Source organism: Lynx rufus, unplaced genomic scaffold (genome assembly GCF_022079265.1).
Source record: "Lynx rufus isolate CCGP_SWC_20201006 ecotype Redwood Valley unplaced genomic scaffold, mLynRuf1.p SCAF_4, whole genome shotgun sequence".
Taxonomy (NCBI): domain Eukaryota; kingdom Metazoa; phylum Chordata; class Mammalia; order Carnivora; family Felidae; genus Lynx; species Lynx rufus.
The window spans coordinates 124,028,263-124,053,692 of NW_025814856.1; the positions used below are offsets into that span (position 1 = coordinate 124,028,263).

At 41.0% G+C, this 25,430-nt stretch overlaps 1 protein-coding gene across 1 annotated transcript in view; it reads right to left on the reverse strand.

The window, feature by feature from the left end:
• PDE1C (phosphodiesterase 1C) overlaps positions 1-25,430 on the reverse strand; it is a 476,086-nt gene that overhangs the window by 391,965 nt on the left and 58,691 nt on the right. Inside the window, exon 2 of the mRNA XM_047095238.1 lies at positions 21,579-21,629. Within this exon, the coding sequence (XP_046951194.1) occupies positions 21,579-21,629 (51 nt within the window). The remainder of the gene's footprint in view (positions 1-21,578; positions 21,630-25,430) is intronic.

The following is a 25,430-nucleotide window of genomic DNA, read 5'->3' on the forward strand; positions in this document are numbered from 1 at the left end:
AACCCAGATGAAAAGTTTTGTGCTCACTAAAAACAATAATGGTAATAATAATAATGGAAAAATAAGTATCAATGCTTTGAATATCTTTAAATCAGTCACATAGGCACTATTCTTTTACTTTGAATATACTAACCCTTGATTTTGGAAACTTTTCAGAAATTTTGTCTCCTGGCAATTTCAAAAAGATTTTAAAATTGAGGTGCCTGGGTGGCTCAGTCAGTTGGGCATCCGACTTCAGCTCAGGTCATGATCTCACAGCTCGTGAGTTTGAGCCCCGCATCGGGCTCTATGCTGACAGCTCAGAGCCTGGAGCCTGTTTCAGATTCTGTGTCTCCCTCTCTCTCTGCCCCTAACCCACTCACATCCTGTCTCTGTCTCTCTCAAAAATGAATAAACACTAAAAAAAATTTTTTTAAAGATTTTAAAACTGAGCTCTATTTCTAATATCATACACATGAAGGTAAAAGGGTCTCCTCTATCAAAATGTAAGAATACAACTGGATTTGTAATAACATATTCTAAATTCTCAAAAATGTTAGGGCTTATTTCTGAGTTATCCCTTTAGTTTAACTTGGCTTTTTTAATGACTGTATCACATTATTTTACTTAGTATAACTTCATAGTATCTATTAATTATCTGACAGGGCAAGACCGCCTCTTTTCTCTTTTCGGCTATTCCTACTTGCTTCAGTCTCTAGGAAAACTTCAGTTAAATCTGTTTGTCAGGGCGCCTGGGTGGTTCAGCAGCCGACTCTTGATTTTGGCTCAGGCTGTGATCCCAGGGTCGTGGGATCAAGCGCTACATCAGGCTCCATGCTGATCACGGAGACTGCTTAGGATTCTCTGTCCCTCTCCCCTGCTCTCTGTCTCTCTCAAATAAAAAAAATGTTTTTAAATCACTGTCAATTTCTAAAGAGAACTCTTCTTTTTGAATGTATATTGAGATGGTACTTGAGAAAACTATAACTAATTACTTAAGGAGAAGAATTATCATCTTAACAGTATATCATGCTCTCATCCAGGTAGATGACTGGTCCTTTCTGTATGGAACACTTGTTGTATTGACTTTCTCAAGCACCTTTTCCTCCCTAGTTATAACAGTACCTCTCACTTGATTTTGAGAACATCTCCTCTCATGTTACCCATTCCATGTGAATCTTATAGGCTCTCAGCTATGTTCTCTACTGCTCTGGCTTCAGCAATAAGTCAAGGTACTGGGTATACAACCCGAACTTGGATAATCACAGATCTTCCCTGGTATTTTCCATACCGAAACTAAAAGAAAGAGCCTTTTCTTTCTTAGTAGGTTGCTAGTGCAAGCTGCCATATCCCAATACCTGAATAAGCCTAAGAAAATGAAGCTAGTACCCTAAGGAAATCACACAAAACGAATCCTGAGAGTGGCATGTCCCTGGTCGTTAATCCCTCATATCCCCAGACCTACAGCTCTTCCATAGGTCTGTGAACTACTATGGTATCCTTGCAGCAAATCCCATTCTGAGCTTAAAATAGCTTGTACTGAGTTTCTGTCACCTGCCAACAAAAACGTCCTCCCATGTATTCAAGACTTTTATTTCCTTTAGTAAAGTTTAGTTTTCTTCGGTCCTGGCAATTCGTAGTAGGTTTTTTTCTGGGCAGTGTGTATGTTGGTCCACTCTTGTTCACAGAGTACATTTTTAGATTATATTTTCTAAATCATTTTTACTGGGATATAAAATAGATATTTAATGTATTTGCTTAACGGTCTGTCTCCTTACTAAACTCTTAACTCTTTTAAAGGATTTCCTTGTTTCTTTGTTTTAGTCTTTCTAAGCACATATGCCATCTACAATAATTTTCCCTTCTCATTTCTAATTGTTATGCCTCCTATTTCTGTTTGGTCTTACTGCATCAGCTAAAACTTTCAGAAGAATTTTAAACCATGCTGGCAATAGCAAGCAATTTTATCATTTTGCTAGCTTCACTTAATTTTCTATTTATGAAATGTCTATAAAATTTTCTGTTGTAGCCTTAATATAAATTTCCCTCTTATAACTGAGTTTGTGATTATCCCAAAAAACACACAATTCAGTAATAATGGCTTTATCATATATTGAGATGATCATGTATTGTTCCCCCCACCCTCTCTCTTTCTCTCTCTCTCCCTCTCCTTTTGACCTATTGACATGTTATATTAATAACAAAATGGAAAAGAAAAAAAACTTACTTTCCAGATAGAATCAAATTTCCTCAGAGGAACTTTGTTGGAAAAATACTTTCATAAAACAAGGGATGGGGGGGGGGGGGTGGTGAAAGCCCTAAAGGCATAGATTGAAAAAAAGACAACAAAGAAAGAGTTACAGGGGTATCTGGGTGGCTCAGTCGATTAAGCATCTGACTTCAGCTCAGGTCATGATCTCGTGGTTCGTGGGTTCGAGCACCGCATCAGGCTCTGTGTGATGGCTCAGAGCCTGGAGTCTGCTTCAGATCTGTGTCCCCCTCTCTCTCTGTCCCTCCCCCATTCACACTCTGTCTCTCTCTCTCTCTCTCTCAAAAATAAACATTAAAATATTAAAAAAAAAAGAAAAAGTTATGCTATTCTGCACATAAAATGAAAATAATTTAGAGGTGGGCAAGAACAGAAAAGAGGGGAAAGAAGTGGGGGAGAGAGAGTCTTCAGGACAGCTGCAAGATGCAACCATAATTGACAGCAGTAACTGAAGAACTTTCCAAAAACATATAAACCTGATATCCATGTTTGTCACATGCCAGGTAGAACTGCAATGTAATCACCTCTCCAGAACAGTATGGTAGTTCTATTTTTTTTTATGTTTATTTTTGAGAGGGAGAGAGAGAGAGAGAGAGAGCAGAGAAGGGGCAGAGAAGGGGCAGAGAGAGAGGGGACAGAGGATCCAAAGCAGGCTCTATGCTGGCAGCAGAGAGCCTGATGTGGGGCTTGAACTCACGAACTATGAAATCATGACCCGAGCCAAAGTCAGAGGCTTAACTGAAAAACCATCCAGGCGCCCCTGTGGTAGTTCTATTTTTAATTTTTGGAGGAACTTCCATGATGTTTTCAAAGAGGCTGCACCAATTTACATTTCCACAGTGTACAAGGGTTCTCTTTTCTCCGTATCTTTGCCAACACTTGTTATTTCTTGTCTTTTTGATAGTGACAGGTGTGATGTGGTATCTCATTGTGGTTTTCATTTGCATTTCTCAGATAATTAGTGATGTTGACCATCTTTACATGTACCTGTTGACCATTTGCATGTCTTTTTTTTTTTTAAGTAGGCTCCACACCGAGTGCAGAGCCCAACTTGTGTCTTGAACTCACAACCCTGAGATCAAGACCTGAGCTAAGATCAAAAGTTGGATACTCAACCAACTGAGCCACCTAGGCGCCCCTTACATGTCTTCTTTTTGATTAATTTTAAATTGTTAAATAGACGAATGGCTACTATATTGGATAGCCTAGCTCTAGGAAGTAATCAGAAAAGAAAATAAACATTCAAAACTATTAATATATAGATGAAGATTAGAATAGACAATGCATAGAATGGTAATGAATTTGAATATCTCTATAAAAAGGCAATTTTTAGGGGAGTCTGGGTGGCTCAGTCAGTTAAGCGAATGACTTCAGCTCAGGTCATGATCTCACAGTTCATGGGTTTGAGCCCCACATCGGGTTCTGTGCTGACAGCTCAGAGCCTGGAGCCTGCTTCGGATCCTGTGTCTCCCTCTCTGCCCCTGCCTTCCTCATGCTCTCTCTCTCTCCCAAAAATAAATAAATAAAATTAAAAAATAATAATAATAAAATGGAAATTTTTAAAGGAAAATACAACAAAAGAAAGAGATACCTGTAATTCAGCAATAGCATATGATGACATTGAAACAATTGTGAAATAATTACTTTGCTAAAAATACTTTGGATCTCAAGAGTCTTATAGGCAATTATATTAAAATATCAGGGAATAGGTTATTCTTATGATGACAACTATATAGAAGAAGAAAGTAAAGGCTAATCTTTATGAATATAATTGCAAAAGCTTTTAATAGAATTCTAGCAAAGCAAATGTATAAATATACAACAATAACAATACAACATGACCAGATAGAATTTATTTCAGTAATTCAAGGTGACTTCACTATTATGAAGTGTTTTAATGGATACTCCAGATGTCATATGCACATGCCTTTTAAGGCCTGCATGAGACTGTCTCAAAGCTCCATCCCACACTATTTTTTTAAGTTTGTTTGTTTGTTTGTTTGTTTGTTTATTTTGAGAGAGAGAGAGAGAGAGAAGCAGGGTAGGGGCAGAGAGAGAAAGAGGGAGAGAGAGAATCCCAAGCAGGCTCCTCAGTGTCAGCACAAAGCCCAACACAATGCTCAATCCCACAAACTGCAAAAGCATGACCTGAGCCGAAACCAAGTCAGATGCTTAACTGACTGAGCCACCGAGGCATTCCCCACCTCCAAATTACTAAAATTACTTTTAATTACTAAAATTCGATCCTCTCTCTCTGTCCCTCTTGCATGCATGTTCTCTCTCTCTCAAAATAAGTAAATAAACTTAAGAAAAAGAAAATGAAAACAGTAATTTGAAAAGATACATGCATCCCATGTTTTTTAAATCAATAAATCCAAAATATTATCATTTTAACATGTAATCAATATAAAAACATTAATGAGATTTTGTATTCTTGTTTTTGAAAATCCAGCAAATAATTTACACTTACAACACATCTCAGCACTGGTCACATGTCAAGTGCTCAGGAGTCACGTTTTATGGGACAGTACAGTTCTACAAAATTTATTTTGATACATGTTGCAATTGGCTGAAGTATATATACCCTTGAATAATTCTTTCCAGGAATGACAAGGTTAATGAGTTACACATGAACAACAACTTCAGTAGAGATTTTTTACATTTACATTAAACTCAACATATTTCTTAATTCTCTTCTGTTATTTACATGCTATAGAAGAGAATTAGGAGCCAAGTCTGATAGGTTTTCTTTCTTTTGTAGGCAAACATTTTTCTTTATCTTTGTATTTCAAACATTTTGCTAGCATATATGTAATTGTGAGTTATTTTTACTGATTCTTAAATTTATTTTTCTGGAACACCATGAGCCCTTTCAATGTGGAAGGAAACTCAAGCCCTACTTTCTTCCACTCAGGCAAACTGCCTTCAACTTTATCTTTTATTATTGCTTCTGTGCCAATTATTTTGTTTGGCTTTAGTCTCAGAACATCTATGATTCATTTACATGCGTTGGTTCTTTCTCTGACCTCCTATTATCTTTTCTCATCATTTTCAGTTTGTCTTCCAATCATTGATTATATTTTTCAGGGTCAATTCTATATTTCAACATGAATTTTCATTCCTATGTCCCATATTTACTTTCTTTTCATTGTTTCTCTATGCATCTTAGATCAAAATCAACCTGCTTCTTTTCTTATGGCTTCCTGGTCCTATCTTAGAAGCGCTGTATCTTCCTCCTTCTTATACAGAATGCAAAAGAGTATTTACATGTGTTCTTTTGGCTTCTACATTAAATCAGTTTTTAGAAGGCTACCGCTTCCCTATGTTTTTATTATGGCATTTCACTTCCTTAGTTTTTCCTATGTTGTTTAGAGTTTTATTTTGGACGTAACCATAGGTAAGTCATTCTGGAATGCAAAAAGATTCATACAGAGATTATTGTTTTCCAAAAGGCAAGGTATGTAGGTCACTGTAGGTTTCACTCATTGTCTACTTGGGCTGCCAGATAAATTCAGCAGAAAGAACCAAGAGTCAGATTGACATTTATATCCAAACAGTTACCATAATAAGCAATGCATAACCCAAGCCTAAAGAGTAAGCACAAAAACATGGTGCCCAACCTGCTTCAGATAAAGCCTTGCATCTGTCTTTACCCGATTGATGGGCACAGCTCCCACATAATTTTCAAAGTCTATTTAGAAATTCATATGGTACAGTAGATCACTATATAGTGAGACCATCAATCCCAAGAGGAAAGGTCTCGATTACTCCTTGTCATACATCAGAAGAATGAGTCTGTTCAGCAGAGTAATGATGTAGACAAGATTAAAGGGAGGCTGTTTTCAAGAACTTTGACAGCATTCATTTAGTATACTAATTAAAAGAGAAGTTTATCTGTTGAGAATGAAATCTACTTGACAAACACTTTGTTAATGGTCAGTGTAAGTTGGGAACTTGAGAGTAAAAAGATAGCATTCTTTTAAGTTTTTCATAATTTAGACTTTTCACTAATTCAGACACCACCACCCCCATAATTAAGTGAAAATTTTTCAATGCATAACTACCTTGAAATATGCTAATGTCTGCAAAGCATGCAAAAATCCAAGTTTTACCATCTGCTGGATGATTCATTTGTAAATCTGCCTAGTATTCCTTTGGGAAGTTCCAGCACGGATTTTTAACCTCATTATAAAAACTTGGTAGGAATGAATTCAGTATGTATGAAAGTGCTCTGAGCACTTGGAAGAATGTGCCACATTCATCCTAGACATGTTGAAACGGTATGTGTACTGTGATCAAAAATAAAAGTGTTTGAAATGAATTGCTTGGAGATTTGGTGTTTTAATCAAGAGTTCCAGAAAAACAGAGACTTTGAGGTAACGTATTAGTCACAGAGAAGAGCTCTTTCAAATTCTGGCCCAAACTAGCCGTTGCTGGTAATAGAATAAAAACGATGGACTATTTGTTGGTAGTAAGCTCCTTTAGGAAAAGAACTGTGGCTTACTCATTTTTATATTCCTGCACCCAAAATGTCCTTTCAAAGTTATTCACATGTGTCGAAGATACCTGCTTCTGAGGCTGTAGAAATTACACTAAGGAACTTCAATAAACTTCTCAGTCTTTTCTTCCTTCCATGTGCTTCAATTGTATCATGCATGGGCTTTCTTCAGTTTCTTAGCAAATGGCTTCACACCTTGACCTCTCTTCCTATCTTGCCCTATTGGACTAGGGAACCTGGCCTCATAAAGTTTACTGACCTGGAAACGAGGCAATTCTTTCATAGGTTCCCAGAAGTGCAGCTCTGAACATGATAATTTCTCCCATGATTTCATAAGTACAGGGGAGTTGTTCATAGTTTAATCTGCAGGCTGATGAACACTGAAGGTGCACATATTACAGCCTACAAAACTGGATGTGTCCAGCCTGGGTTTCAACCCAAGGCTCAGCCAAGACCTAATCCACACCATGGCAGGAACCACTACACCTCCTTAGTGTACCTGCCTGTCAGTTGGGGGAAGGCAGAGGGATGGAACGTAGTGTGTGGCACACAATAGGCACTCCATAAATATTTGTTGAAAAGAAGGTATCATGGGAAGTTGTGACTGGTAAGTCAGGGGAGTCTCCTAAGATAAAATACATCTGAATTCTTTCAAGCAAGTTAATTGAGTATGAATCTCTAAGAATTGTCCAAGTGGTAAGTGACTTTATCACCTTGTTTGGAATTGTTACAGATCTGGAACATTTCTATTCACTCTGCTTTCAGCCCAATTGAACAAACATTTACTGAACATTTACTATGCACTGACGAGCAAGGCACAGTTTCTGTTTTCAAGGAACTCAAAAATCTAGTAGGGAGATAGTCGTGAAAGAGATATTTATAATACAGTATGATGCAAGTAATAATACAACTATGTAGAAATATACTGATACCAAACAAAGGAAGTGATAATTTTGTCCCAGGGGTCAGGCTAGGCTTTACAGAAAAGGTGGCCTACGACCAGAGTTTTGAGAGATGAATGGGTTGGCTTGGTGATAAGAGGGATAGAACATTTCAGGCAGAACCACATGTACAAAGGCATGGAAGAGTAAAACAGCATGGGTGGGCAACTAATTTCATTTTTCTGAGGCTGAAATAATGAATTAGGTCATTAGAGGAGAAGTCATCTTGGGCCAGAATTTGAAGGGCCTTATGTCATATGCCAAGGATTCTGACTTATAGGCTATGGAAAATCATCTTCTGGTGTGTGTGTGTTTTTTTTTTTTTAACATTTTACTCTGAGAAAATTATAAATTCACATGCACTTGTAAGAGATAATACAAAGATCCCATGTACCCAGTTTCCCCCAATAGTAACATTTTGTAACACTATAGTACAACATCATAACCAGGATGTGGACAGTGAGGCAGAACATTGCCATGGCAAAGGTCCTTCAGGTTATCCATCTATAGCCACACCACTTTCCTCCCAGCCCACTCCCTCCTAACTCCTGACAACCACTGATCTGTTCTCCATTTCTAGAATTTTTTCATTTAGATAATGTTGTGTACATGGAATCATACAGTATATGTATAACCTTTTGGGATTGGCTTTTTCATGCAGCATAATTCTGTGGAGATTCATGTGTGTTGTTGCATCAGTAGCTTGTTCTTTTTATTGCTGAGCAATATTCCATGGTATGAACACCCTATAGTTTGTTTAACCACACACTGGATAAATAAATCTAGGTTGTTTCTAATCTGTGGGTATTATGAATTAAACTTCTATAACTATTCGCATCAGGTGTTTTTTTTTTAATTGTAGTGAAATATACATAATATGAAATTTACCATCTTAACCATTTTTATGTGTAACTAAGTTCAGTGGCACTAAATACCTTCAAGTTTTTGTGCAACCGCCATCCCCCTTCATCCCCAAAACTCTTCTCATCTTGTATAACTGAGCTGTGTCCCCATGAAACTAACTGTCCCCTCCTCTCAGCCCCTGGTAAGCATGATGCTACTTTCTGTCTCTGTAAATTTGGCTACTCTTAAGTACCTCAAGTAAGTAGAATCATACAGTACTTATATTTTTGTGACTGGCTTATTGCACTTAGCATAATGGCTCAAGATGCATCCATGTTGTAGCTTGTGCCAGAATTTCCTTCCTTTTTAAGGATGAATAACATTCTACTGTATGTACGTTTTCTTCTGTAGATATTTGGTTCATCCATTCATCCACCTGGGCTGATTCCACCTCTGCGGTACTGTGAATAACACCCCAGTTCTTTACCCAGTTCTTTGGGGTACACACCCAGAAGCAGAATTGCTGGATCAAACGGTAATTCTATTTTTGAGTTTTTGAGGAACTACCAAACTGTTTTCCATAGCGGCTACATGACTTCACATTCCCACCGGGTTCCAATCTCTCCATATCCTTGCCAATATTTTTGGGTTTTCTTTTATTTTTTTTCTTTTACACTAGCCATCCTAACAGGTGTGAGGTGTCACATGTACAGGTTTTTGTGTCTTTGTGTCTCTGGAATAAATGCCCAGAAGTGCAATTCCTGGGTCATGTGGTAGTTGCATTGTTTACTTTTTAAGAAAAAACAGCCAAACTTTTTTTTTTTTTAATTTTTTTTCAACGTTTTTTTATTTATTTTTGGGACAGAGAGAGACAGAGCATGAACGGGGGAGGGGCAGAGAGAGAGGGAGACACAGAATCGGAAACAGGCTCCAGGCTCCGAGCCATCAGCCCAGAGCCCGACGCGGGGCTCGAACTCACGGACCGCGAGATCGTGACCTGGCTGATGTCGGACGCTTAACCGACTGCGCCACCCAGGCGCCCCAAAGAAAAAACAGCCAAACTTTTTAAAAGTGGCTTGCCACCAGCAATGTATGAATGATGCTGGTTCTCTGCATCCTTGCAGGATTTGATGTGGTCACTATTTTTTTATTCTGGTAGTTGTGTCTCACTGTGGTTTTAATTTGTATTTCCCTAATGGCCAATCAAGTTGCACATCTTTTCAAGTACTTACTTATCATCTATGTATCTGCTTTGGTAAAATGTCTCTTTCTGTCTTTTGGCCATACTCTGAATGGCTTGTTTTCTTTTTTACTTTTGAGTTTTGAGAATTCTTTATATAATACTAGAACTCTGTTAGATAGCATAATTATTTGCAAATATTTTCTCCCACTTTCTAGCCTGTCTTTTCAACATCTTAACAGGGTCTTTTGCAGAACAAAGGTTTCTAGTGTTAGTGAAGTCCAATTTATCAATGTTTTCCTTTTATGAATCATACTCTTAGTTCCAAGTCTTTCTTGCCAACCCTTATAATCCTGTGACTTTTTTCTGTTTCTTTTTTTTTTTTCTAAAAGTTTCATAGCATAAGGTTTTATCTTTAAGTCCATAACCCACTTTGAGTGAATTTTTGTATAAAGTTTGAGACTTAGGTTGAGGTTTGTATTTTTGCCTATGAATGTCCAAATACACTGGCACCATTTGTTGAAAAGGCTATCTTAGCTCTATTAAATTGCTTTTATGCCTTTGTCAAAAATCAGTTGGGCATATTTGTGTGAATCTATTTCTGGCTTCTCTATTCTGTTCCATTGAACTATGAATCTATCCTTTTACCAGTACCACCTAGTCTTTAGTACTGTAAGTATACTTTAAGTTTGAAATTGAATAGACTGATTCCTTGCACCTCATTCTTCTTTCCCAAAATTGTTTTAGCTACTCTAGTTCCTTTGAGATTTCCATATAAATTGTAAAACGAACTTGTCTATATCTACAGAAACTCTCCTTGGGATTTTCATAGGAATCGTGTTAAATTTGTATATCAATTTAGGGAGGATTGGCATCTTCACTATGTTGACTCTTCCAATCCATGAATACAGTCTATCTTTCCATTTATTTAGATTTTCTTTGACACTTCATCACCATTGTAGTTTTCCACGTGTAAGTCTCATATACATGTTTTGTTAGATTTATACCTATACATTTCACTTTTATTGAGCAATTGAAAATACTACTTTATTTTTAATTTTGATTATTTTATGTTTATCTCATATCTTATAAGCTTGCTGAATTCACTTATTAGTTCTAGAAGGCTTTTAATAGATTCTTGACAATTTTCTAGATAAACAATCATGCCTTCTGCAAACAGAGACAATTTGATTTCTTCTTTTCTAAACTGTATGCATTTTATTTCATTTTCTTCCCTTATTGCACTGGCTACAACTTTCAACGCAATGTTGATAAAAGGATGTGAGTAGATATCCTCATCTTGTTCCCAATTTTAGGGGGAAAGTATCAGTCTTAGAATAATGTTAGCTGTAGGTTTGTATTAGATGCTCTTTATCAAATTGAGGACATTCCCGTATATTCCTCTTTCCCTAAGAGCTTTTATCATGACTGTTTAACGTCATCAAATGCTTTTTTGACATCAATTGATATGATCATGTGATTTTTTTCTCTTTAGCCTGTTAGTATGGTGAATTACATTTATTTTCAATGATGAAAGAGAATCAACCCCACTAGGCATGATGTACAATTCTTTTTATATTGTTGAATCATTTTGTTAATATTTTGTTTAAACTTTTATATCTACATTCATAAGGATATTGATCTATAGTCTTTCTCTGGTTTTGGTATCAGAGTAATACTAACTTCATAAAATGAATTGGGAAATATTTCCTCCTCCCTATTTTCTGGAAGGGAATATGTAGAATTGCTGTTAATTTTTCTTTAAAAATTTGGTAGAACTTTCCAGTTAAACTAACTGGGTGTGGAGATTTCTTTGGGGGAATTTTTAATTACTAATTCAATTTTCTTAATAGTTATAAAGCTGTTGGCTATTTCACAACTGGCGAATTGTAGTGGCTTGTGTTTCTCAAGGAAATGATCCATTTCATCTAAGTTTTAAGAGCCCAAGGTCAGGCAAAAGTCTCAGATCCAACTCCCCACTCTGCCCAAGGCATGAAATCCTTACCCCGTGTGGATGTCAACATATACACTACTAGATTCCATGGGCTTGGCAACATCACTGCCACACAGCATAGCTGCAGAATCAGCAGGCATGTGTACAGCTTGCTGTACTAATATTAAATTCCTCCTTCATTTACACCTGCAGAGTTCCCTTTCTTTATTACAAGTTTAACTATGCACTTTAAAGTATTTTTAAAAATATTTTACTCAGCATCTCCACATGCTTATAAAAATGGAGGGGTTTCAGGCTACCCTAGTCCACCTTTCGCTGAAACCAGAAACTTCACCCTAACTTTGTTCAAAGGAGCATACACTGAGAGCGGAAAGGAGGAGGTGCTTGGCATGCAATAGCCAACCCATGTCTTCCTTGCCCTCCCTGAGGTTGCATTGCACACAAAAAATTTCTAATAAGATTTTTAAATTGTGTAAACCTGTACACATGTAGTAAGAAGTAAATATTTGCTATTATCTCAATAAGCTGGATTACAATTCTCCCTAGGGAAAAAGAAATTAGTCTGCATGAAGGGGAAAAAAAAGTCAAAAGGAGTAGAGATGAAATGCTGAAGGCAAAAGTGTCAGCAGATACCAATGCAATTAATGTGATGATCAAGCTACTCTGTGTGAGAAACTGGGAGGAGGGCCTTTCAATTCCTAAGAGAGAAATGGAAATACGGGCAAAGAAAGGAGGAGGGTAGGGAGAAGGACTAAGGGGTGGAAGGCCAGGAGCTACATGGGCAAAGTGGTCTTTAAAAAAAATCATCGGTGGTGGGATGGATGAAAGGGCTGTTGAGAACAGGACTGTGAATTATAATTGTCTGCATGCAATGGCATATTGTAATCTCTCTCGTGGATCTCTCATCTTCAGTCAAGTTCTGCTTTGACCAACAGCCTTTGGTTACTCCAAAAGAAGAGAAGGGGCTTTGTTCCACATCTGAGTCTATGTCAGAGCAGATAAGACAGCCAGAGCATATAGAAGGAAACAATCAACAGAGGTAGGAAATCAGGTCAAGGAGAATAGTAGGTCATCCCAGGTATTCACAGAAACATGAAGGAGCACTCTGAACTTCCAAAGGGCACACAATAGCAATTTGGGCCTATTTACCTAGATCTCAATGGGCCAGGAGCCTCCAGCTGACATGTGGGCTACATATCATCCACAAGCTCCTGGAAGCTACTTATAGCATCATCAGAGAGTCCACTGGTGAACCAATGGCTAACATATTGGGGGCCAAGTGATACAGTGGATATATTCAAAGACCTAATCATACACATTCAAAAAGAGAAAATCAAAGTGAGTCTCAGTTCCCCAAACACAATTATACTCCAAGCCTTCACTATGACCATAACCATCAACCCTTTCCAGGACAAGCTGAGTTTTCCCCATTAGACCAGTTCTTGCAGACAGCTCATGACACCCTGACAGGGATGCCATAAAGAAGATTTGGATTTTACATGAGGTGGTGAGGTGGACTAGATCATTTTTAAGTTCTAGTCTAACTTGAAATTGTTCAAATGTAAGATAATGGGTTGATATATCTGTTTACTGAACCAAACAGGTTTGTTTGGCTGATAATAACTATATCTGATGAAAGAGATGGAGAAAAGGAGTAAGATACAATCTGGAACCCCTTGTGGTCAGGCAGACGGATCTTGGGTGAACAAACATTGGGGAGTAACTGTCTATGGTTCTGAAACACAAATATGTCATGACAAAAACTGCAGTTTCAGGATGACGGTACACGTGACTGGGAGGTGCAAGCAAGAGGCCAGTGGACCAGCAAATAAAGGGCTTATAATGACCTTATTGTGAAGGGGGAAAGGACAGGAGTTGGCAGGAGATGGCTTTAGAAAGAGAAAGAGAATTTGATTCAAGAGATGATGCAGAGCAGTGCCAGTTGCAAGGGTTGAGTAGGGGTACCTTTAGACTCTCTTCCCCGTACTCACCTTCAGCCATTAAATTTTAATTTATTAAAATTTAATAAAATTTTATTAAAATTTTATTTTAATAAAAATAAAAGTATTTTTATTTTAAAATAACAACAGACTATTCTTTGAGAAGGGCAGTTAACATTTGCTCTGTTGTATGTATATCTAATTACAAGTGGCTATAGAGAAATACTAATAATAATACTAATAATACTAATTGTATGATTCCACCTCTACCTTCACCACCACCATCACAACTAAAGCAGTGGTTCTGAAAGTGGCATACATCAGAATCACCACTAGCATCTGCTGGGACCCACCCCAAGAGTTTCCAATTCAGCAAATCTGGTAAGGGGTCCAAGTATTTGTACTTCTAACAAGTTTCAGGGACCCCACTTTGAGGACCACTGAGCTAGATCACTACCCTTCATGTATAGAAATTTTAGAACTGGCATTGTTGAAGCTATAATTCCAGTTTCTGCTGAAACAAGTGGGAAATGAAGAGATTCAGTCCTTAAATACTGTTAAGGTGAGACCTAGAGCTCTATAGAAGATCTGAACTTTTTAGAAATAGACTTGTTTAAGACAAATCAGAAAATCTCCAGATCCAGGTCCTGCCCTGTCCTGGGCCCTTTATACGGCTCTAGCTCATCCACAGTACATGCTCCTGAAAACACTGAACACCCAGCCACCAGCCACAGCCCACTGCTCACGGCATCTCCCGGCCCTTCTTCCCACCCATTTTATCTCCTCCTTCTTCTCATTATTATAGTTCCATAACCCATCCAACTCCAACTCAAGCTCCTAATGCTTGCAACAGACCTCCCTGGCTGTGGCCAGCAATTTCAAAAAGTTCTCTGGCTGGACTCTAGCACTCTGTCAGACAGGATTTTCAGTGTGCCCTGGGGTTCCACAATGGGCACCACCATGTAATAGGTGCAAGCTCACCCTCTATCCCAATCCCAGACAAGACTCACCCTCACTGTACACCCCTATCTGCCCCTGCCCATTCTCTCCCCAAGGAAGGGGATCATTCACCCACCCACATTATATACCCAATACAAATATAGCAAGTGACCCTCCCTTTGCTTTAACATCCATCCACCCAAATTACTCCAGCTCTTCAATAGGATAATCTGTTTTCAACACTATCTGGATTTTTACCTCCAAAAGCAAAAGAGGTCAAATAAGACTCCATTTCCTTACTGCTTTTATCCCACTATTTTCTTTCCAACCATTGCTCATCTCAGGGGAGAAATTATTCTCTCCTCAATTAGAGAAGTAATAAAAACTCTAGAATGGAGTTTCCCGGCTACACAAGTTTTGGGGCCAACACCTCCCTCTGCACAGACTCTTCCAATGTCCTGGGTAGTCCACAAAAGTCCACTGCACTGAATGCCTGCCTCTTTTAAGTCTCCTAGAGTAGAGATGCACACCAAATTCTGGGCTTCTGCTGCCACATTGTGGCCATATCTGAACACTGCATGCAGCCCTGAAAAGTACTGGGGTTTTTTGTTGTTGTTTTTTTAAGATATTGGGGTGCCTGGGTGGCGCAGTCAGTTAAGCGTCCGACTTCAGCCAGGTCGCTATCTCGCGGTCCGGGAGTTCGAGCCCCGCGTCAGGCTCTGGGCTGATGGCTCAGAGCCTGGAGCCTGTTTCCGATTCTGTGTCTCCCTCTCTCTCTGCCCCTCCCCCGTTCATGCTCTGTCTCTCTCTGTCCCAAAAATAAATAAACGTTGAAAAAAAAATTAAAAAAAAAAAAGATATAATTGACATATAACATCTTAGTTTCAGGTGAACAACATGATTTATTTGTACACATTGTGGACTTATCACCACAAAAAGTCTAATTAACATCTGTCACCATACATAGTTACAAATTTTTTTTCTTGTGATAAGAACTTTTAAGATCTATTCTCTTAGCAACTTTCAAATACACTATACAGTACTATTAACTATCATCACCACGCTATACATTACATCCCCAGGACTTATTTATAACTGGAAATTTGTACCTTTTGACCACCTTCTCCCATTTCACCCATCCCCACATCCCCTCCCCTATCGACCTCTGGCAACCACCAATCTGTTCTCTGTCTCCAAGTTCAGCTTTTTTGGTGGTGGGGCAGGGTTGGGTATTATTTTACATGTAAGTGAGACCATACGTATTTGTCTTTCTCTGTATGACTTGTTTCACTTAGTATAATGACCATGGATGGACCTTGAAGCCTTTTTTTTTTAAGATTAGAAGTTACCTTGTCTACCTGTTAACCTCCACCCACTCCCCAAACCTCAGCTAATGCTTATCTCCTCCAGGAGGACTCCCTTGAATCTACTCCCATCCCAGGTCAGATGAGTTCTCTCCATCTGGTTCATGAAGTTCCTTGTACAATCTCTAGCATTTCCTTCTACACACTACACTGGAGCCACTGACTTCTGCATTGTCTGATCAGATTGTGAGCTCTCTGAAAACAAACTTACTCTCGTGTGTGCCTCTAGGGCCCGGCACAGAAGTCTTCAATAAACATATGTGAAAAGAAGGAAGGAAGAAAGGAAGGAAGGAAGGAAGGGAGGGAGGGAGGGAGGGAGGGAGGGAGGGAGGAAGGAAGGAAGGAAGGAAGGAAGGAAGGAAGGAAGGAAGGAAGGAAGGAAGGAGAGAATGAAGGGGGGTGAGGAGGGAGAGAGAGCAAATGACCAATATTTGTTCTAACAGATCGGGGACCATGTCACATGTTTTTAAGTATTTTATCACTCACCCTGGCATGTGATCAACCACAACCACTCTGGAAATAAGTTATAATATCGTCCTGGAATCCAAATGCATAAAGTGTGACTTAGAGGGGTAAGTTTCCTGCCCAAATTCACACAATTCAGAATTCCGGGACAGAGAACCCAAGCCCAGGCCTAACACCAGAGCCTGAGCCCTTAATAGCTTCTGAACACCTTGACATTTGTGTGTGGGAGACCCTTGAGGACACGCTCTGGAGTGGTTTCAGGAGTGTGTGTACCGGCAGTGGGATAACATTCCCCTGCTTATGAGGTGAGGATGAGGAAGAGAAGTGGGGAACAGAGCTGGAGGGTCCTAGTTTCCTTTGTCTTCACTCAACAAGCAGTTATTCCTACACCAGGCAAGGTTAGTACACAGCTCAACCAGGTGGGGCCCTTGGCCTCCAGGAGCCTACTGTCTACTGGAAAGGCTGACATACACATAAGACAGACATCTCCAGGGAAAAGCTCTCCAGGATGGCACTGGAGGGTAGCCATGCCAGCATCTCAGATGTCTGGGCCAGCAGGGGACCCAGCCCCACAACCAGCTGACTTCATCCCAGAAGTCCAGGAGCCCCAGCCTAAGGGGAGGCCCAGGAGCTCCTCACCCGAAGGTCCAGCTCTTCACAGCACAGCCATGGTCCCCAGAGGTCACCTCCATCTCCAACAGAAGGCTGAGTTGCCAGCCAAGTGTGAAAACCTTTCAAAGGCTTCCCCATAATCAGGGTCCACTCTTTAGGCTAGTACAAAGACCCCTCTTGGCTTGACCCCAGATTGCCTCTCTTTTGTTCCCTCTGTTTACACACTGAGAATATTTTTTCGGTGTCTGGGGGAAAAAGTTAAAAAGTCTGATATCAATCATTTTCACCATAATAAGAATGAACCCTGTGTCCTCACTCTGGAGAGAATTTGCATTTCAAGTCTTCAAGTGATTCCCTTATTTGAGGGAATTCCTGATATCAGTGAGCTGGTGGAAGCGATGTTTGAGGAAAAGGTCTTCCCAACCCAGATGGAACGAACTGTAGTGACGGCCACTATAGTGTGGGTCTAGGATGCCTGCCCTGAGCTAAAGTTTGAGCATCTCCACTACCAAGATAGCAGACCCCCTAGTCTCTGAGCTACAGAGCTGGCAAACCCAGCCCTTAGACCAAGAAGTAATGTGCACTGGGAACAGCCAGGATTTGGAGTTAGGAGACCTAGAATTCCATCAGTGAGAAATTCTCAGTGTTTTCTCCCAACTTTGTCGTCCTCATTTGTAAAATGGAGACACTGGTTGTCAGAGAGTTTTGCATGCAGGACCAAGGTGAGGTGCTCTACAGGCTCATGCCCCACCCCCACCCTGGCTCTGATGCATGGGAAGGAAGTCCCCACACACAGGACCTCCAGCCCCAGGACAGCTAGCCTCATAATGGGTGCCATTCTAAACCATCTGTTGGTCCAAAGCCAACATGCCTTGGACTCATACAGTACCTTACAGTCAGGGTCACTCTCAGTTCCTCATTCTCTTGGACACTGTCATTTTTCTGTAGGTTTTGGAGGGAAAGATAATATTCTCCACTGCTTTGGAATCTCATCCCCCTCCCCGTCTCCTTCCTTCTCCTTCCTCACCTCCATTCCTAGAAGAATGACTTTCTGGTTACTCTCCATGCCTGTGGCTGTTAGTCAAATGCTCTAATTAAGGTCAAAAGCCACTGTTAAGCATAAAATGATGGGGACGGGGTGATGAAGCGGCCATGATAGGATCCAGAGACTCACAGAAGTCACTCCACAGAGTCCACAACCACAGCACTGCTATTTCATGGCATATTAAGTGTCTCCAGTCTAAAGGTGACAGGAACTGAGCTTGACCCATGGGCTTTGGCATCAACTTCTTTGAGGAAGGTTCAGTGGTTCTGGGTGGTGGTGTCAGCCTCTGAGAGACAGAGGTTCCAAGAAGAAAGCCGGGGATGGGTTGTATTGCAGAAGTGACCAGAATAAGGCCTGCAAGGCTGGCAAACCAACTGGTCAAGCATGATCAGAAACCAGCCCTTGGAAAAGCTAGATGTTTTCATGAGTTCTACACTCTACTTCCCTCTGCTTCTCTTTTGGGATCTCTTAATATAATCAACACAGTTCACCTCTGTTGCAATATGGGGAAGCCAAGAAAAGTATATTGATTCAAGCATGGGCAAAATCTCTGGAGAAATGAGCAGCATATTCCAGAAGAATAAGGAATCAGAATGTGAGACCCCACAAAGGGAATGAAACCCCTGGGATGACTTGGGAGGCCAGTGGACCCGCTCCCCTCCTTCCCACCCTGAGCTCTTTCTGCTGACCACCCCACCTCTTGAGTCCAGCTTTCAGAGCATCTCCAACCTATGTTCTCATTGCCCACTCCCATCTAGCCTAAATCCATGCTGGGTAGTGCACACTGTCAGGGCTTTCTGTGTGTCTCAGTGGGGGCAAAAATTAGAGTGTCACAGTATTTCATCTTCTGGCCTCCAAAGAAAAGTCTGTCAACCAAATCCTTCCACTCTTCCCAAAGTGAACATTCCATTCACACCATATCACACCTTCAAGGTCATTTTCAATTTGGTAAGTAAAGTCTCAATTAGACAATGCTACATTAAGAATTATCTTTTTCTTGGGGCACCTGGGTGGCTCAGTCGGTTAAGTGTCCAACTTCGGCTCAGGTCAGGATCTTGCGGTTTGTGAGTTCAAGCCCCATGTCAGGCTCTGTGCTGACAGCTCAGAGCCTGGAGCCTGCTTCGGATTCTGTGTCTCCCTCTCTGTGCCCCTCCCCTGCTCATGCTCTGTGTCTCTCTGTCTCTCAATAATAAATAAATGCTTAAAAAAAATTTTTTTTAAGAATTTTTTTCTTCATTATGCCCTGTTCAATCCCCAGAGCCTCCACCAAAAACTATATATATGGGGTGCCTGGGTGGCTCAGGCAGTTAAGCACCCAACCCTTGATTTCAGCTCATGATTTCACAGGTTTTGGGATCAAGCCCCATGTCACGCTCTGTGCTGACAACTTGGAGCCTGCTTGGGATTCTCTCTCCCTCTCTCTCTCTGCCCTTCCCCCACTCATGCTGTCTCTCTCTCTCTCTCTCTCTCTCTCTCTCTCTCTCTCTCAAAAATAAAGAAATAAACTTTAAAAATATTTTTTTCTTCCTAAAATCCACCTCCTATTTTCCATCTAGTATTTGCTACAAAAAAATTTAGTAGCTAATGTGCCATCTAATTTTTTTTTTCCAGGACAATGCACTGGCAGGAAATTTTTTTCCTTTTTTTTTTTGGTCCAGAATCACAGAATCAGCCCAACTTAATTGGTTTGTCACTAATTACTTTTTTTCCTAAAAGGATATTTTTTCTTTCATCTCTTCACTTATCTCCTACGAATAAGCTTTCAAGTGACATATCCTCTTTTCAACCCAGACACACAACTCAGAAGTTGTGGAAGCCATTTACAAGTGAAGTCACCCTCTTCTATCTGGGAAGGGACCGGCTGCTCCAGGTTTCATTCTGGCTTCACGGTGAAAGGCCCCCATCCCGTCCCCTTCCTACATCTCCTGATGAGCATCAAAACTTCGGGGACTCCCGAGGAGATGCACGCAGCACAGTGTGCCCGGCGTGGTTGGGTTACCATTTCAGCTTATTAACTTGCCTGACTACTGCTTGGGAGATCAAGAAACAAAGGGACTAAAGGCATATTCATCATCCTCATTGAGCCGTGGGATGAAATGCTTATTTTGGGAAGTAATGGTTCCAGGTAGGAGGGAAGTGAGAAAGGAGTGTTTTATTACACACCTTCTAAAATGTGAGCACTTAATGCTCTCACATTATCATCTATTATTACAGTTCTATAAAAGCCATTTCTAGGAACCAATCCCAAAGTTTTGAAGCCTTCCCAAAAGAACTGGAAGGCAGAATTTAGAAGAAGGCCCTCTAAATAGAAAAATTATACTTTTGATTCTACACATTAAGGCTTACTATGACGGTATCCACACCCAAAACTCGATCCACCTTAGGAAATAAGGCCATGACAGGGAATTTGTGTGCCATGACTTCCAAAGAAGGTAACTTTTTTATAAAGGAGAGAAGATGGGTACGGATTCCCTATTTTTCAGAGGGAGAAAACTGAGGCCCAGAAAGTTTCAGTGAAATTACTCTAAGTGAAAGCGAGCAAGTCGTGCTGGTGCTGGAAAGAAAAATCCTCCTGTTTTGATTTCCTGCTCCACCATTTCTCCACTCCATGCCTGTCTGGTTCGGGGAGCATCTCCACCCAGCCCCGCTCAACCTCTGGTATTTCTGCTCCCTTGTTGCAATCTGGGTTTTCATTCCAGAGAGAGCATTCACTTGCCGCATAGTTTGCTGATCACCCTGGCACAGAAAACACTGAGAGGCTTTTGACTCCCGTTCTCCCACTAATGATCAAGACCTACAGACAAAAGAGCCAAGTGAAATTGATGGGGAGCTCCAAGGCCCTTACAGGGATCCCTGTGCCCAAGGAAAAGCATTCAACCTATCTTCACAATGTTCACACAAGCTTCAAAATGTCACCTAAGTGAGGTAAATTTCACACAAGCTTCAAAATGTCACCTAAGTGAGGTAAATTTCACACAAGCTTCAAAATGTCACCTAAATAAGGTAAAGCCAGTGGAGCTAGCCCAGAAATCCACTGTGGGTGGTGACGATGCTTTCACACATGTGTGGACCTTGGCAACTACAAGCATTTTACATACTCTTCCTCATGCTGTCGTCATAAAAAGCCCGCCCCTGAGTGCAGAACTCTCTGAGAGGACTCCCAGGGCAACAGTTCTCAAATTCAAATGTGCACAGAAATCACCTAGGGATTTGTTAAATTCAGATACTGATTCAGTGGGTCTGGGGCTCTGCATTTCTCAAAGTCCCCAGGCAATGCCAATCCTCCTGCTCCCAGGACCCCACTTTGAAGAGCAAAACCCTAAAGCACAGTTTGCTAAACTACAGCTCTAAGGGTTGAAAGGGCAATAGCAATGAATAGCTCACCCACGATGGGGCTCAAATGAAATATTAACCCATTAAAGACATTTCCTATATTACTCTATTATCGACAGTGTTTTACTGACAGCTGGCAGGATTACAAGTGTGGACTGCGCAGGCAATAAAGCCTCTGAAGGAGCCCAGGAAAGGAGTGAAACAAGATCTACTCACGAGAGAAGCGGGCAAGTGGTCTGGCAGGCTTGTCCCCAGCTTCATTTGCGACTGAAAAAGAAAAGCAGACAATGCAATAAAAGCAAGGCACATATGTCCACAGAATATGCCCAACCTACAGCTAATCCTCTGGGGGATTTCACATTAAACTATGTTTGAGGATCTTCGTAAGAAAATAAAAGCAACTTCACTCTGTCTATATTCACTCTGCCTATATTCTCTGTCTATATTTCCATTGCTGCTCTCAATGTCTAAATGAGGACAGATGTCTTCATCATTTTGATTAAGTGCATTTAAATAAAGCTGGAGAGGACCTAAGCAATTTGTAATTTCCTATGCCTCAAGGTGGAAAGTGGCTTGCACCCACACATTAAGAGGCATGAATGTCTGACTTCCAAACCTGTGTACGTCCTTCTGGTTCAAGCTTCCACTTATCAGGCTGTCTTAAAACACATAAATGCACCCCAACCACTTAACATAAAACCACTATGCTCAGATGGATAGGGCCAAAGCCAAGACAGGATTTCAGAAGGTAACAACAGGGTTAGTTTTTATTAAGAAAGATATTTAACTTTAGACACTAACAAACAAGGGAGTTCAAAAGAGGGGATCAAGAAAATTCTTCAGAGAACTGCTCTAGAAAACCCTACCCTTAAAGCTTCTCAGCAGGGCACTTTACCCTCCTCTGATAAGCGTCTAAATAATTTGGCATGTGGACAGAGTCATAATTAATATCCCCTATATTTATGAACACCACCTTTGTGAAGAAAAATGAGATCAATCATTAAGTGGAAACACAAGTTTCATTCACTTTAAATATCACTTTTAATGCCCATAAGGATTATAGCTTGCTTGTTTTATATATTCATAGTAAACAGGCACGATAGTTGTGGTCAACTTGAACAGAACACCCAAAGCAATCAACTGGAAAAACCTGTTCATTTCAGCTTAGAAAAAAACACTCATTAGACAGGCAGAATAAAAGGGGTGCTAAAGTAATCATTAATGTATGCAAAGTTGCAGCAGCGGGACAAAAGAAATAACTACTTCATAAACATTACATCAATTTTGCAAAGCATGGAAGGAGTGAAAAAATTCTTTTCACCCTCTCACAAAGGTAAAGATTTCACAATTCACTACATGTGGACAGATTTTTAAAGTTCATGGATCCAAACTCAGTCTACTTTCCTGTCATTTGCATGGCCCATTGTCTTCACTCTCTTTGTGGATGACAAACAAGATGTTATTAAAAAAACAACGGGGGTAGGGGCGCCTGGGTGGCGCAGTCGGTTAAGCGTCCGACTTCAGCCAGGTCACGATCTCGCGGTCCGGGAGTTCGAGCCCCGCGTCGGGCTCTGGGCTGATGGCTCAGAGCCTGGAACCTGTTTCCGATTCTGTGTCTCCCTCTCTCTCTGCCCCTCCCCCGTTCATGCTCTGTCTCTCTCTGTCCCAAAAATAAATAAACGTTGAAAAAAAAAAAAAAAACAACGGGGGAAGGGGGGTGTGACATTACCTGCCTCCGTTACCTCCCACACCCCAGCATTTCCAAAAGGAAGAGGGTAAGAGAGGCAGAGAGGAGCAAGCCCTCCTTAGGTACTGACATGAGTTTCCCTGGCCTTGAGTTCAAACTGTTTCCTCTCCAGAGATCCTTCTTTAAAGAAACAGAGCAAGGGTTTCTTCCCCCAAAATATTTGCTGCAGAAACTGATGGGCTACTTTTTTTTTAATTTTTTTTTCAACGTTTATTTATTTTTGGGACAGAGAGAGACAGAGTATGAACGGGGGAGGGGCAGAGAGAGAGGGAGACACAGAATCAGAAACAGGCTCTGAGCCATCAGCCCAGAGCCCGACGCGGGGCTCGAACTCACGGAGTGCGAGATCGTGACCTGGCTGAAGTCGGACGCTTAACCGACTGCGCCACCCAGGCGCCCCTGATGGGCTACTTTTAAAGTAGAAAAACAAAAACCACTTCCATTGCTGTGAACACCAGCAGCCACGAAATTGTTCAGCTTGGAGAGTGAGCATCTTCCCTGTGGGAAGGAAGAGGAGCAGTGACAATACTGTCACCATTTTACACTGCAGCGATGGCTGTTTCCTCACTCCAGGGCTTTTACCTCCTCTCCCCACCACCCTTTCCAAGGATGGGAATTGCTGACCCAGATCCAAGTCAGACCAGGAGAGGCAGGAATCGAGATCTAGGCCAGTGGAGTACCAAGAGACTTGTTTCTACCCAGAAGGAATCTGAACCATGCCAGCAGGATTATTTTCCTAAACATAGACCCAGCACCACCCTCCCCTACTTAAAGGTCTCCAGCGATGTCCCAACACTTACAAGACACAATCCAGCTAACCTGACCTGGTCATCGAACACCTGGCCTCACCTATTCTTCTCAGCTCACTCTATTTGCCAGAGCATCCTTCAGTCACATACTCTGAAAATTCCTAAACACGCCCTACACACACCCTCCCTCCCCAGGACACGCCTCCCCACTGCCTCACCTGCCAAGTCACACTCATCCTGCAAGATTCAGGTGGAGACATTCATTTCTGAAAAGCTTCCCTGACGCTCATCACAGCTTCTCCATCCCATTGATCTCTGCATACACCCAACTCCCTTCCCAGACAGTAGTTAGCAAACTTTAGCAGGCATCAGAACAAGCAGGAAGGTTGGTTAGAATAGACTGCAGGGTTTGTTAAAGTAAAAATTCTGACTCAGTGAGAATCTGCATTTCTAACAAGTTCCCAGGTGATACTGAGGAGCTGGCCTGGGGACCAAATTTTGAGAAAAGCTCCTCTCAACTACAACCTACCCCACCCAAGACAAGGATCATAACTTAGCACCTTTGTATTTTCAGTCTTCTGAACACAGAGTGAGCGCCACACAGAATAACACACAGGGTCAGTGTTTTCAGAACTAAATCAAGTAGGGGCACCTGGGTGGCTCAGTCAGTTAAGTGTCAGACTTCAGCTCAGGTCATGATCTCATCATTTGTGAATTTGAGCTCCACGTCAGGCTCTGCGCTGACAGCTCAGAGCCTGGAGCCTGCTTCAGATTCTGTTGTGTCCTTCTCTCTCTGCCCCTCCCCTGCTCACACACTCTCTCTCTCTCTCTCTGTCTCTCTCTCTCAAAAATAAATAAACATTAAAAAAAAAAAAACTAAATCAAGTAGACCGAATCCATACCACTGCCGCAGATGGCTTAGTAGACCAGGAACCTAAGACTGGCTTCCAGAGGATAATAAAAAGGCCCAGGTGTGTTGTTTGGCCCCACAATGTTTTAAATTTTTAAACAATCATCTACATTTAAAAATCAAGAGACTTCAAATACAAAATTTAGATTGTAGGCTTCTCTGAATAACTGAGCGGCTGTCCAGTCCACCGGCCAGTAATGGCTCACCACTGGGACGCCCGCTATGGGTGGTTCTGTCTCCTGCATGCTCAGGAGGCAGCTCTTTGCTGGTCTACATTGGGCTTTCTATATTCTCTGCATGGTCCACAAGGCAAATGAAAATAAAAGTTGTTTTGAATGAAACTAAAACTCAACAGAGACCAGCACTACAAAAAGTGGTTTTGGCCAAGCTCACTGAGCCCTTTGTCCCCAGCCCACAAACTTCCCAGGCAGCCTCCACAGACTGTTGGGACACACCTGGGCTTCTTGGCCAGTGGAAGAGTCCTCTGCTGTTTGCCTTTTATTTTTTAAAAAATATACAGCAAGCTTTAACAACAGAGTAGATGTTCCATTTATCAGATGCAATTAGAGCTTGAATTTGGCAAAATCTCATAAAAATAATTATGTAGATTTAAGGAAACTTATCCGTATCATACTGTTGGGCAAAACATACAGACCAGTACA